The sequence below is a fragment of the Sceloporus undulatus genome, chromosome 2 (assembly GCF_019175285.1).
Source record: "Sceloporus undulatus isolate JIND9_A2432 ecotype Alabama chromosome 2, SceUnd_v1.1, whole genome shotgun sequence".
Taxonomy (NCBI): domain Eukaryota; kingdom Metazoa; phylum Chordata; class Lepidosauria; order Squamata; family Phrynosomatidae; genus Sceloporus; species Sceloporus undulatus.
Window position 1 is genome coordinate 313,772,556 of NC_056523.1, and position 14,323 is coordinate 313,786,878.

The window sequence follows — 14,323 nt, forward strand, 5'->3', positions numbered from 1 at the left end:
CTGATTATGAGCAGATTTTATACAACTTCCATTTACTTTAAAACCATTGTCAGTATAGTAATGATGTATCTGTAACACATACTGTTGCCACATAAGTAGTGGAATCTCTGTTACTACCTGCCTTTTGACCTGCTATGTTGATGTGTAAGGTCAGGAATTCTAAATTGCTCAGTCTAGGACTAGATTAGTTTCTTATCTTCAGTGATATTGTGGAGGGGTAGTGCCAGGTGTAGAGTTCCGGGTCTTTTTTGCTGAACAGGAGCAAAGCTGTTTGTTTCAGTGCCAGAGCAATAAAGATACCTTCTTCTTCCAGCAAATGAATGCTGTAATGACAAGATTTTCACATTTTATTATTGCTTGCAACTGTAAGATAAAGTTAGAGAACAAGGCCAGTTCACTATCCTATTGTTGTCAAATGATCCTAATAAAATTATGTGGAGACCAGGGTTCAAATCCCTGTTCAGCTATGGAAACGCACAATTCATACTCTCTCAGTAATAGAGGAAGACAAAATCAAACCTTTTCTAGACAAATCCTGACAGAAACCCCATGATAGGTTCACCTCACTGTCACCGTAAGTTAAAAATGATTTGAAAGAACAAAACAACATTGTGCTTTGGTATGGCTCTCTATGTGTGTAATGTTGCAAGCAGCCGAGATGTCTTGCATTAATAAATGTGTATAAATATTTCTGTTTTGTTGGCCATTTTAAGAAATCATTCCAAGAGATCAACTGCATCTCTCTGGGGCCTAGGGCAGGCTTGTCTGAAGTGCTATTGGATCCTTTGAAAAGTGTGTCCCTAATATGATAGGTAAAGATTTATTATTTTTGGACTGTCCCTGGAGGCAAGACTATGAGAAGTGTCTTGATGAGCTTTTGAACCTCTCAATTTATCATTACACCCTGTAGTTATCTTTATGGATAATAAGATGGTAATCTGCAAGCAAATGTAGTGATTATTCAGGTGTCCTTTTTTAGCGTGACTACATGAATAATCTTACATATGCTGGTTTTGCTGTTCACACTATTTTTTCCCATCAGAACCATATCTGTGTGGATCTCTGCGAGTGTTGCACACGCGTATCAGCACTACGAATAAAGATGGAGTTGATTATGTAGATGTATTCGAAACACATTCAAGGCATGCAGCGTTCTATCCTGGTTTGTTCCAGGTCTATTTGCATTGGTTATTCATGCAGCTGACACTGTGAATCTTTTCGGAAAACTTGCAAAAAAAAAAAAACCCAAAAAAACCATGATCGGTTATCCCAGGTTAAATGGTTTTTTTCACAGTCCTCAATTTACACAGATGCATTCGAAATGGATGTGAACAACAAAGATTCAATCCACATTCTACTGGGATTTGTTTCCCCATCTGAATATCCCCATAGAGAGATTTCATTGCCAACTAATTTGTCATTTGAGGAGAGAAGGGAGATACTGGGCTCAAAGAGGTTACACTTCCATTGAAATCAATCCCCCACCCCTCCTCTACAGATATTCAAGACTGAGCCTGCTTTGCTCCTCTCTTGAGTTCATAAAGGGCATGTTAAAGGTCAGACTTCCAACTTCCTACAAACTGTAATAAGTCTCCTGCAAACTGGTCAAGTGTGAATCCAGCTTGATGCACTCGGCAGGCTTAGGCTCCCAAACCAGTCACCAGGTGAAGGAACTGTCAGCTTGCTTTTCTTGCTCTTAGCTCGTAAAACCTAGCGTCCAGGTGGGCCAAGGGTGAATACCTGTACACTGCTCTCTGCAGTTGAGCATGCATTATTTTAGTCCAGTGTTGTTTGGGGTGCTGAGAAGAGAAAGAGGGTTGAGATTCAGTTTGGATCCAATATATTTTTCTAAGAACCTATAGTTTTTATGCTGTTTTGCAAAACAAAAACAAAACACACTAAAAAAAACAAAACAGAATTCCTTATAATCAGTTAAGCTGCCTAATTCAGGAGCTCACATACAGAATGCATTCTCTCCAGTGTTTCACAATTGAAAACCAGGGCCCATGTGGTGAAGTGACATCAGAGTGTGGTCAGGGTGACAAAAGTTACTAATGACACACAAGCTAAGAGAAGCTGCAGCAGTTTGCTTTTCCTGCCTCTCCTGGGAAGGGTGAGATTCTTTCCCTCTCCTCCTTGCCGAGTCAACTTAGTGCAAACTACTCCGTTTTCAGGAACTGAAGTAAATGGAGGACAAATGGGGAAAGTAGGAGGAGGTGAGAGAAATTGGGATATTTTCAAAGTAGATGAAAAAATGGAGATTGATGATTAATTGGGACTGTCCCTGCCAAATAGGCACAGTTGAAGGTTGTGGAATGAAGAGCTTTGAGGCTTTTAGAGCTTCACCTCTGGATGAGTTTTTTAAAGCCATTAATCTGTACAGAGCAATGTGTGAATCAACTTTCCTTAACTTTCTGTTCCATTTGATGCACCTCCAATGTCCAAATAAAGAATTTCATTCCCTGAGGGAAGAAAACTCCAGGGGCAGAATTAATTGTAGGAACATAATTATTTGTAGAAGTGCAATGTATTACAGAATGTATCTACAGGGTTTCTTTTAAATATAAAAAGGGAAGGGCATATATAGCAAAGCATTTTTCCTCACTGAGATTGCAGCAAAATACTTTGTGTGCATTAATTTATTTAAAGTATCTGAGTATCACTTCCCAGCCTATCAGGGCCCACAAGACAACAGGTAAAAGCATTTAGAAGTACTACTGTGAGATATTAGAACTTGGGACTTTTTGACAAAGGAGAGGAGACCTCTGGATTTTTTAAAGGATGATTTATTATGCATACTTCTTTAGCATAATAAAGCATAATGTGTGTATTTTATATATAAGTGTGAGGATAAAGTGAGATTCTGTTCTTCAAAAATATGTAATTCTTCTACGCAATTAGACTCTTCATAATTTCTAGTGCTTGCATGACAGCTGGCTGGCTTCTTAATATGCTGGTAATGCATGGTATAAAACAAAAGTCTGATGGGGTGTGTGTATGTGTGTGTGTAGTTAGCACAACTAAATTAGTATGCTTCTCTATCTTTTTGAGGAAATACCCAAGGTCATAATTCCCTTTGTTTGTGACTATCTGGTACCAAGCACAAAGAGTTGGAGAACAGTTAGGGAGGGCAAGCAATAACGGATTTTTTAAAACTACCCAGTTAAGTATTAACAGTGCCACTCCCTAGCCTTTGTAAGTAAAGCAAAGTTTCTAGAATATGTAGGTGTTCACATGGAACAAAGGCAACCTGTATGGGGTGACGTAAGAAAACATGATTATAACCCTTGTGGCATGGTAGAATAGTCTCATAAAGAGCTAGATTTGTTGTTAACTGCCCTTGAATCAACTTGGATTCATTGTAACCCTGTGGATGAGACATCTCCAAGCTTCCCTGTTATCTATTGCTCTGCTCAGGTCCTACAGACTCACTGTGGCCTCCCTGACTGAATCTAACCATCTGGCGTGTGGTCTTCCTCTCTTTCTATTGCCCTCTACCTTTCCCACGATCATTGTCATTTCTAGTGATTCATGCCTTTTCGTGGTGTGGCCAAAGTTAAAGTCATCCTGGCTTCCAGAGAGAGTTAGGCACGATCTAGAATCCATTTGTTTGTTTTCTTGACTGCCCATGGTATCTTCTCCAACACCACATCTCAAATGAGTTGATTTTCTTATATAAGCTTTCTTCACTGTCCTGCTTTCACACCCATACATTCTGATGGGGAATACAGTGGCTTGGACTATCCTCTCTTTAGTGTCCAGGGTTATATCTTTGCACTTTAAAATCTTGTCCAGTTCTTTCATAGCTGCCTTTTCCATTTCTAGTCTCCTTCTGAATTCTGGACTGCAGTCTCTGTTTTGGTCTATATTTGATCTAAGGTATGGATTCTTATTTCTTAATGTCAAAAAGGGTATTCTAAATGGCTGCTCTTGGACTTTAGAACTCCCTCCCTAGGGTCCATTCTTGATCTTTTTCTGCCACACACTGCTATTCTGTTAGTTTTTAGGAATGTACCATGATGGGCTTTTAAAAAATGCTTTGCCCATTTTGTTGATTTTTTAAAATACAGTGGGTCCTTTTTATCCACTGGAGTTTGGTTCCAGGACCCTGCATGGAAAACTAAATCCATGGATGCTCAGGTACCATTAAATACAATGGCATAGCAAAATGGTATCCCTTATATAAAATGGAAAATCAAGGTTTGCTATTTGGAATTTATATTTTTAAGGAATATTTTCAAGCTGTGGGTGCTTGAATCCATGAATTAAAAAATCTGTGAATAAGGAGGGCTGACTGTATTGTGCCTTTAATGAATTTTCAACGTATTCCAATGAATGGTTTCAACTCTATAGTTGTTTAATTTTTTTAAAAAATCTACTTATTTGTATGTTTTAAATCGTTGTTGTTGTGTGCCTTTATGTCATTTCCAAATTATGGCGACACTGAAGTGGACCTATCACAGGGTTTTCTGGGGCTATGTTACTCACCCAAGTGAATAACCCATTGGGTGTCCATGTCTGAGCAGAGAATCTAACTCTGATCTCCATAGTCCAGTGATCAAACCTCTATAACAGACTGGCTCTCATTTAGTCTGTACAGATTTTTAATAAGTGACAGTGAGTCCCATTACTGGGAAAAGGTGGGACAAAAATGAATAAAATATATTAATAAAGTAATGATGCTGATTGCATAAAAATCATAAGCACATTTTATGCAATAGTGTTTTCTCTTGTGATATGGTTCTTTATTGGTCTGAATTCCATCAAGTAAATTAAATATGCAAAAAAACCACATAGTTTTTTTCTCTTTAAACATTTTTAATGTAAAGTTTATGCATTCATACGGAAATGTTAAATGCCTTTTCAGCCTACATGGACAAAGTATAAGGGCTGATCTATATTCTTCAGTTTCATTAGTCTGGATTTTTGCAACTTCAATGTATTTGTGACTTATAAAGATTTCATCTATTCCTTCTGCGTTTTTCTTCTTTACTGTCACTCAGTTCTTTTCTAATCTTTTTTTGGTTTGGATTGCATTTTCTTGCTTGTTTCTCTTAAAACTGCTTAGCACTTTCAAGATTATCAGATGGGGGATGGAACGTCTTTGTCCATCCTTTTCCAGTTCTTATAGCACGATTGCGAAAAGATTTTCATATGATGTTGCTTATCCCATCATTATCCCATCCAGAAAGCATGATTGACCATGCTTGCACAAAAGACTTTCAAACAGTGGTATGCAGATCCTGTTGTTGTCCCATCATTGAAGCAGCATTGCCTGGCATTTTGCATTAATGTGAGTTTGCATTAATGCAATGCCACTTCAATGATGGGACAACAGCACTGCGATCTGAAAGCATTTTGCAAGATTGCAGTTATAGACTGGATAAGGATGGGGCAGCGATCCCATCCTTGTCTCGTCTGTGTATGATAATCTCATTTGTTACATGTTTAAGAAAAATGAATTTAACAAGCATGTTGAGCCTACTCATGTAAAGGAGAATTAAAACAGTGTCATTCAATGAAGAATAAGGACTCATGGCAATAAAATGGATTAATCTCCAGTTTCAATTAACATGGACTGTTGAAGATGAAGAGAAAAATAACTTCTTTTAAATGATCCCATTTATTGCTTTGATTATTTTTTTGGTATTGAACACATTAGGCTTTCTTGCTAGGATTTGATGTTTTCAGTGTCAGTCCATGAATATATTCATAAATTGTTTCACTTTTCAAGTGTATTAGAATAGCTATATATAACATTGATGAGGAAGGGAAGAAAGGTGCAGTGTAGCTACTTTAATTGAATTTTAAGGTGCTTAAATTATTTATTGAGGGTTGTGATGACTTTCATTGTTGATAGTTTTTATTATTACCTTTGATTACAAATTGCAAAATGAAAGTGCAGTCTATAGTGAAATGTTCTGCCTATCAATTAAAATATTATTTTAAATAGATGCTTTTTTTGTAGACAGAATGCAAGGATTTCTAAAACTGCACCATTAATTGTTGACATGCAAACTGATTTTGTTCCCATACTCCCAAGAGTCACAAGAATGAATGATGGCAGATGACAGAATAACTATGTTTACATTGAGAGAAAGTGTAATGAGCTCTGATCTTGACATTTTCTTTTACCTGTAATCATTTGTCTAGTTCCTAATTTTTGTTTTCCTGTTCAGATGCTTCATCCACGTTTGGCAGAGAGCACTATTTGTAAATTACTGATAACAGAGGCTTGCTTTTTTTCTTCTTGCCTTAAATATAAGCTGGCCAGAAATTTCCCTTTTTCCTTAACAACAGTCATGGGACACAGTTCCCTTGGGAATTATACTATGTCATGATGCAGAACTGCCCTTAGAGATGGAGCTACAAGCTTGGAGACAGTGTTAGCCACCTTATTTATAATGTAGGACAAAATTAACTTGAAATTAACCACTCCCTCACCCCAGAGATTAATAATCCAATCTTTAGTGTGCACTTTCACCCCCAAACCACTTGATCCCTGGGATGACTACTTTGACACAATACTGACTGGCAGAGGCTCTTCTCTATAGTCAAAGGGAACTTTTTTCCCATCGATTCCTGCCTAATTTGGGACTACCTACATGCAGTCCACAATATGTGCTTGCTATAATCTCTTTATCAAAGGCAAAGTTAAAATGCACACCTAGCTTGCTGCTCAATGTAAGGTTTCTGTTGTGTTTGCATAGTATAGGGATGTAAAGAATACCTACAAATTTTTACCTCCCTTGGCAAGGAAGGGTGTCTCAACATAGCAAGACATTCTATTGAGAAAATTGTCAGCCATAATGCAGTTTTCTGCATTTCAGGAAAAATATTGGCACAGAAGCAAGATGTGCCACATTTTTTCCCCACAACTCTGCACAAAAATATGCAAAAACGCAAGTTTTTCCCCACAACAAACAGGTTTGGGTTTGTTTGGGTTTTTTTTTACAGATTTTTCACAAAATGCATTCTGAAGTGTACAAAAATAATCAAAATTGTATAAATGAACTAATAATCTCATATGGCAGCAAGAAGATTTTGAAATAATCATTCCTGCATTTGAGAAGAAAATAAAGATTCATGTACCTGCTGCAGTGTTTGGTAGATACCAAATATAATGCTGTAACTTCTTTTAATTGCCAGTATACTGTAAAACCATTGTTTAATTGCCTGCGCTAGAAGACTGAGTCATATGTTGAACACAGTACAATATATTCTGTTCTAATAAGCTTTGTTTTAAACAAAGCAAGCTACAACATGTGCTTTCAGTTGTGAGTGTTGCATGGTTTTGTGGAGGGATTGTTTTATGGCCGTATGTGAAGCATATCAGTGAACTCTCCTTCTCCTTTCCTTTATTATTGTATTTTTTGCACTCACATTCTCTTATATGCTTACTTTTTTTGCACTATGGGAGATTTTATTCAGCAGCATGCATTTTAACACTTGCCCAGTTCTTTTCATTACTCAGTTGCTTTCCTAATTGAATGCCTCAGTCTAAGCAGTAAAGTAAGCAAATGTTTTCTAAAAACCTAAGTATAAAGTAAAGAGATATCAATGCAGGAGTTTTACATTGATTTGCAAACAATGATTGATCGATCTCTAATAAAGATCTGGCATCTGTTTTCTGGCGTGCTTTGCTCTCCAAGCCCCTGTGGAACAGAGTTGCATGAATGAATGTCTCATCCAACCTTTATTTCTTTTGCCCTTCATTCAATAAGGATAGTGGCCCATTTAATCCAACTTTAATCCTTAAATTGTTTGACATTCAGGAAAAAGGAGAATTGGCATAGAGATTGGTTTGTTAAGTTTTGTCTGGGTTGTGAACAGAGTTTGGAAAAGCAAGTTTTTCCGCTTTGCTAAAAGCAGCTTTTCCATGCAGTGGTGGTGAGTCAATATAAACCTCTGCAAAGTACATTACAACTTTTACAGAAAGCTAGAATTAGGATCAAAGCAGTTGCTTTATATAGGAAATATTTTTCCTGTCCTCTGCAAAGTACATTGCAACTGTTACAGAAAACTAGATGATGATGATGATGATGATGATTATTATTAACCTTTATTTATAAAGCGCTGTAAATTTACACAGCGCTGTACATACAATCTTTTTAATTGGACGGTTCCCTGCCCTCAGGCTTACAATCTAAAAAGACACGACACAAAAGGAGAAGGGAGTGGTGGAGGGGAAGAGGATGAGGGCCAGCAGTTCTTCTCTACCTCCGAGGCCTGGACCAAGGCAGATGGACTGGAGGGAGGGCTTGGCTTCTTAATGGATGGGTAATCTTCTTCCAGGGAGGCCTGTTGGAGTTAGCCTGCCTCTCTAGTAGGATAATACATATAAAATACATAGCAATACAGGAAATGCTTCAATAAAACAGGCAACAAAAGAACATCAAATAGCAAGTGACAATTATGCAATGCCAGGGAACGCTTCTCTGAACAGGATGGTCTTCAACTCCGTTTTGAAGCTGGTTAAAGAAGTGATGGCTAACAGTTGCACTTCTATTGGAAACAATTTTTTTCCATGATTCTTTTTCCTTTACTTTTTATTACTCAGGTACAAAAGAATAAAACACTTAGTCCAACCCTGTTTGACAATTTCATCTGTGTTATGCCAGAACTATGTACCACCCTGTCCTAAACCTGTTTGATGCTGCTTTTATAATTGTACAGTTTGGGGCTTTTTAAAAATTACATTTTAATTTGTTTATTAAAAATATTTTTGCAAAATTATCTCATTTCGTTCGAGGAATATTTTTAACAGTAGTGTTAAAATGTTTAATAAAGCCACCGAAAGTAGATAGGCAAGCATGGATCCAAATTCTTAATAGAAACTACTTCTGAATGCTGCAAATAAGTTTATATCATGGGAAGATGACCAAAGTCTAGCTTCTTTTGAGTTGAATTGTATTATAAACATGCCTGGCACCCTCTTGTGGAAACGTCAAAGGCAAACTGTCACTAAATTAAAAGGGTTTTTTTTTCTAAATGTTTTATATGGAAAGGAAAAAAGCCTCCAGAAAACTTGGCCAGATAGATAGATAGATAGATAGAGATAGCTGTTTTTGGCTTGATTGGAATAATAAATCAGAATGGTAATATTTTCTGGAGACCTTTGTTCAAAGCATTTTTAAAAATCCTAAATTCTACTCATTCTAATTTTAATTACTTCTCAACCTTGAGCTGGCATTTAGATTGGATGCAAGGGTAGCAACCATGGGAAAAGTACTTCTCTTTGATTTAGGCTGATGTGCCAGCTTCAGCTTCTTCTAGGCAAACATAGATCCACAACAGTTTATGCTCATTTACTATCTAAATTAGATTACTGCAGTACATTATAGTTGGAGCTGTCCTTGAAGAAGCCCTGGTTGGCGCAGTGCTTAAATGCCTGTACTGCAGCCCCTCACTCACAAACCATAAGATTGCGAGTTCAATACCAGCAAAAGGGCTCAAGCTGGACTCAAGCTTGCATCCTTCCAAAGTCGCTAAAATGAGTACCCAGCTTGTTGGGGGCAATTAGCTTACACTTTGTAAACTGCTTAGGGAGTGCTTAGGTGCACTGATAAGTGGTATAGAAATGTACTTGCTATTGCTTGCTATTGCTAAGAGTGTTTGGAAAATTCATATGACTGAGAAGACAGCAGGTAAAATGAACATGCTATTTTCAGTGTATTCCACCCCTATTAGTAAATCACCCTTTTTTAACCTGTGTGTTTTCAGAAGTGGTTCTTGGCTTTTGAAAAGTCTTACAGAGGTACCCAAATGGTCACTTTCATCCATGTGGATCTTGATTGATCTTTAGGAACTACTTTGGAGCTCTCTGTTGCTGCCCATGGTATTAAATTATATTGATTATAATATATGCACATAATTCTAATTATAGCATAACCCATTAATGGTATAATGTTCCCATGCAAGCTAATGAGATAGCAACACTGACATCCTTCAGAAAGCAATTTAATACATTTTATTCTCTAAGGCAGTAGTATTTGTCATTTCTCCTTTCTTCCCCTTTTATCTGATTTTATCTTGTATATGTGGTGTTTATCTCTGCTGCTATGAAAAATGTTGTTAGTGTAATGTCATTGTAATTAGAATCCTTGGCTTCTTGTGCTAGCTGTTGGTGAGATTTCAAACAGGGAACTGGTGTGTGTGTGTGTGTGTTTTATGGAAATAATTAGGAACAGCTAGCCTGGCTAGTAATTTGGGTGCCCTATTATTTGAACTAGCCCCCGGAAACATCTGCAATGAACTGAGGTCCTCTGGATAACATAAGGATTAGTGGAGAGTTCATCATGAGGATTAGAATCATCAATAAAAGTATGGACATGCTCTATGTGAAGGAAGTTAATACACACTTTTAAAAAACAATTTTATGATGGCTGTGTTCCAGTTTGTAAAGTCTGACCTTAAGATACAGAGCAATCAGGAATTCTGTTTTGTGTCTCCCATGCTAAGCTGAATTTGATTTACCTTCATGTCTGTTCAGGAGCTGCTATTAGGATGAATTCAGAAAGAGATTCGGAAACCACTTTTGATGAGGATTCCTCCCAACCCAACGATGAAGAGGTGCCATACAGTGACGATGAAACAGAGGATGAATTGGACATCCATCCTGCTGTTGAACCAGAGCAAAATCGCATTAACAGAGAAGTGGAAGCAACTCGAGAGACACTTAGAAAAGGTGAGGATGGGGAGAATGTTTGCAGAGGGGAGCAATTGTTTTAAATGTTATTTTTTTTCCCTACCCTGTTTGCAAAAACATCACAAATATGTTTCTAGATTGACCAATGGTTTTAGAACAGGTAGAACACTAAGCATTGCGGGACAATTTCACTTATGCCGGTCCAGGATAAAAAATTTTAATTACATCAACTGAATGACTGACTAAAAATACAGTTATGCTACATGTGGTATTGGAAAGTTTTTAGGCTACTGAAAAGCAATATAGTACAATTTGTCTTTTCACTTGTGACCACTAGAAGCAATCACAATTTTGCATGCATTTGCTGTTTTAGGTGTTCTAGCATTTCACCCACTAGAACAGTGATGGTGAACCTTTTAGAGGTAGAGTGCCCAAACTGCAACCCAAAACCCACTTATTTATTGCAAAGTGCCGTGTCCTCTGGCTTTCTAGTAACAAACTCTGGCAAACTCTGTGCCGGGGCAATGGCACATGTGCCCACAGAGAGGGCTCTGAGTGCCACCTCTGGCACATGTGCCATAGGTTCGCCATCACTATACTAGAACATGAAATACATTTCCAATCCTGTTGGAATTAAAAGGCTGCTACCTAATTTTACCAGATCAGTGCTTGCCAGTGAACTAAATAGAAGAGCATGTGAGAGGAGCCAAGGATCCTCAGATCTTCTAGTCTTTGTTACCCACTTTGATAAGGAAGAAATTTCCATTAACAAGAACAGAAAAAAAATCAATGTTTTAGGGAGAGAGCCTTTCAAAAGTAATGTTCAGGTGCCTGTTGTTACAATAATGCATCCACACAAGTCAGACATGAAATAGCATTAAGAAGTAGCTGTGCCACATGCTAATGTGAAAAATAGTTTCAAGGTAATGACAAATAATTATTGATTTGAATAAGAAAAAGAAAGAGAAGCAGCAGCAACAGCAAGTTAGATGTCCTCCAAATTTGGTATATACCCAAATTGCAAGTTTATGTGTTACATAGGCTGCATCCACACTACAGAAACAATCTGCTTTGACACCACTTTAACTGCCATGGCTCAATGCTATGGAACTCTGAGAACTGTAACAAACTCCTATCCCAGAATTCCATAGCACTGAGCCATGGCAATTAAAGTGGTGTCAAACCAGCTAATTTATGCAGTGTAGATGCAGCCATAGATGATCTTAAATCAAGATGTTTGATGGGCTTCAAAAATAGCACCTAATTTAAAAAAAGAGAAAGGCTGATAGAAGTGTGCATTGCATGATATTTACCTGGAATGGTTTGTTTCCCCCTCAAGTAAAATGTATTTTTGGTCCTACAGCTCACCTGTTTGCCTGCTTTTGGTATTTCTTTGTCAAGATTGGTTCATTAGTGCAATAGTTTTCATGCATTATTGGGTATATTTGAAATTGGATGATAGTCCGCCCTGTTCATAATATCAGAGGAAGAGATAAAAGTACAAATGACTATTCACCATTTGCTCAGCTCTGAAACTTGTTACTGTATTTTACTTTCCTTTTCCCTTTTCTCTGCACCCCTTTTCTTTTTGATCTTCAAAAAGTGTGAGTGTATGTACTGGGACAGCTAAATGAGAAAATGGTACTTCCTAGATAGTACATACAAGAAGAACCGAATCACTTTGTTTTCTTTGAGGCACCTGAATATCAATTTTGTGTTGTGTTTCAGAGTGCAGCTGGCAAGTTAAAGCAAATGACAGAGCCTTCCATGAACAGCCTCACTTTATGAAAACAACCTATCTGTGCCTTAAGAAAAGTAAATATGCAGTAAGTGAATTTCTTTGTGGCTAACAGGATAATAACACTTGGTAATTTATTAACCATGTTACCCGATGAAGGATAGATTAATTTCCTAATCATCTGAGATTGAGCAGATTGATTGATTTACCTGCATGCATGTACACATAGTCCTCAAACGTTGCAGCTGGTAGTTGTGGCTGAGTCTGCACCAGTGTTTAGTAGAATATTTAAAGGAGTTATCCAAAGTGTGAGTCTATTTGAGGGGGAAGTTCCTTTAATGTTCAGACTACAATCCAGTAGATTCTTCACCCCACTGAAATGGAAGCCCCCACCTGCTCCTGGTATCAAGTGATCCCTGTTCTTTCTCAAATGAGAAGGAAACCCTTTTCTAAGAAGGCACTTTCCATATAATTTTAAAATTAAATTATTCATTTCAGGTTTTTTATTTTTGCCTTTTAGAAATCAATAAAACCAAACCTATTATAACATAAAGAGCGTGTAAAACTTCCTGCAAAACATTAAAATCCCAAAGTCTGTTTCATATGAGTTGTCCCAAGGCAGCAACCTGTGGAAAACTGATTTGCATAGTGGACTTTCTTAACTGAAGCAGTTTGGAGGATAATTTAACTGAATGAAATGTTTTACATGAAATACAAATTGGATTATTATATTAATGCTTTGTCTGGAATGACTTTTTTTTTCTTCAACAGGGGAATGCAATTAAAACCTACAAGTATAATCCAATCACCTTCTTGCCACTGAATTTATTTGAACAGTTTAAAAGGGCAGCCAACTTTTATTTCCTGGTTCTACTTATTTTACAGGTAAAACATGTCTGTAGAATTCATTATGGAGCTTGGTTTTTGTTTTGTTTTTTTGGTTCCTTTTCAAAATTACATAGGTGACAGTAAAGAGCAGCTACTGAAGCAGTGCTTTTGAGATGCCTGACAATTTGTTCTTTGTTTGCCTCTTGGAACTTTGATTGGGTTGTTGGCCACTGATCCAAGTACACATGCTTTGGGTTTATAACATTGTCCTGATATGGTTAAAACGGCACTAAGCAGCGAGTTATTTCCCATGTTCATCTGTGGTGGGAGATGACCAATTGATAACATGCATGAGTGAATCAGACCTGGATGTGGAATTCACCTCATGATGTTTTGTGGAATTGTGTGGAATTCAGCTCATGATGTTATACTAGTGCAATGACCCTATGTTTATTAGCTTGTCTGATTTGCCTTGCAAATCAAGGATTGGACCAATAAGGGTCTTCAGTGACTTCAAGGTGGAAGACATTACATTGGTATTATCTGTGTATAAGTAGATAAATGAAGCATATTTGCATCAGCACAAAATTTCATCCTGGTTTAAGCTTAATAATTAACCTTTAAATCCTTTTCAAAAATTATAGTCTTTCCACATAATTGCAGTTCCACACTTTATTGGGTGGTCAGCTATGATGCTTTAATTGTTTTTGAGGTTAAAACATAGACCTATTTCGTGTACTAGTGTCTGGTTAATAGCATTTTCTGTTACCAGCATATTATACATTCCCATTCTGTTTGTTTATTTGCTGACCCAGCTCTCCTAACTGCCACTACCTTTTCAAATGTATATGAAGCTCACTTTGCATGTTACTTCTTTAACATTCAGGATGTTGTATTTAAAAGCTGTGTACTATGAGCAAGACACTGCCTTTGCATGGGTCATCTAGCCATTAGTTCTGCATACTGGTGTGCAGCTGCTGTATTTTCTGACATTGCCCATTTAGTAAAGATGTTTTAACACTGGGCAGGCAGAATCTTATATATATATATATTGACTTGGTATATGCCATGCTTTAGCATACATACCATGCTGAACTCTGTCTGATGCA

General features: G+C 37.3%; 1 protein-coding gene and 1 long non-coding RNA gene across 2 annotated transcripts in view; one reads left to right on the forward strand and one right to left on the reverse strand.

The window, feature by feature from the left end:
• Positions 1-8,273: 8,273 nt before the first annotated feature.
• LOC121923833 overlaps positions 8,274-14,323 on the reverse strand; it is a 30,378-nt gene continuing 24,328 nt past the window's right edge. Inside the window, exons 2-3 of the long non-coding RNA XR_006102468.1 lie at positions 10,477-10,621; positions 8,274-8,323 (exon numbers count right to left, since the gene is read on the reverse strand). This is a non-coding gene — a long non-coding RNA (uncharacterized LOC121923833). The remainder of the gene's footprint in view (positions 8,324-10,476; positions 10,622-14,323) is intronic.
• Positions 9,819-14,323, forward strand: part of ATP8B1 (ATPase phospholipid transporting 8B1) — a 43,031-nt gene continuing 38,526 nt past the window's right edge. Inside the window, exons 1-4 of the mRNA XM_042454675.1 lie at positions 9,819-9,838; positions 10,493-10,687; positions 12,377-12,474; positions 13,158-13,271. Of these exons, the coding sequence (XP_042310609.1) occupies positions 10,507-10,687; positions 12,377-12,474; positions 13,158-13,271 (393 nt within the window). The 5' untranslated portion in view covers positions 9,819-9,838; positions 10,493-10,506. The remainder of the gene's footprint in view (positions 9,839-10,492; positions 10,688-12,376; positions 12,475-13,157; positions 13,272-14,323) is intronic.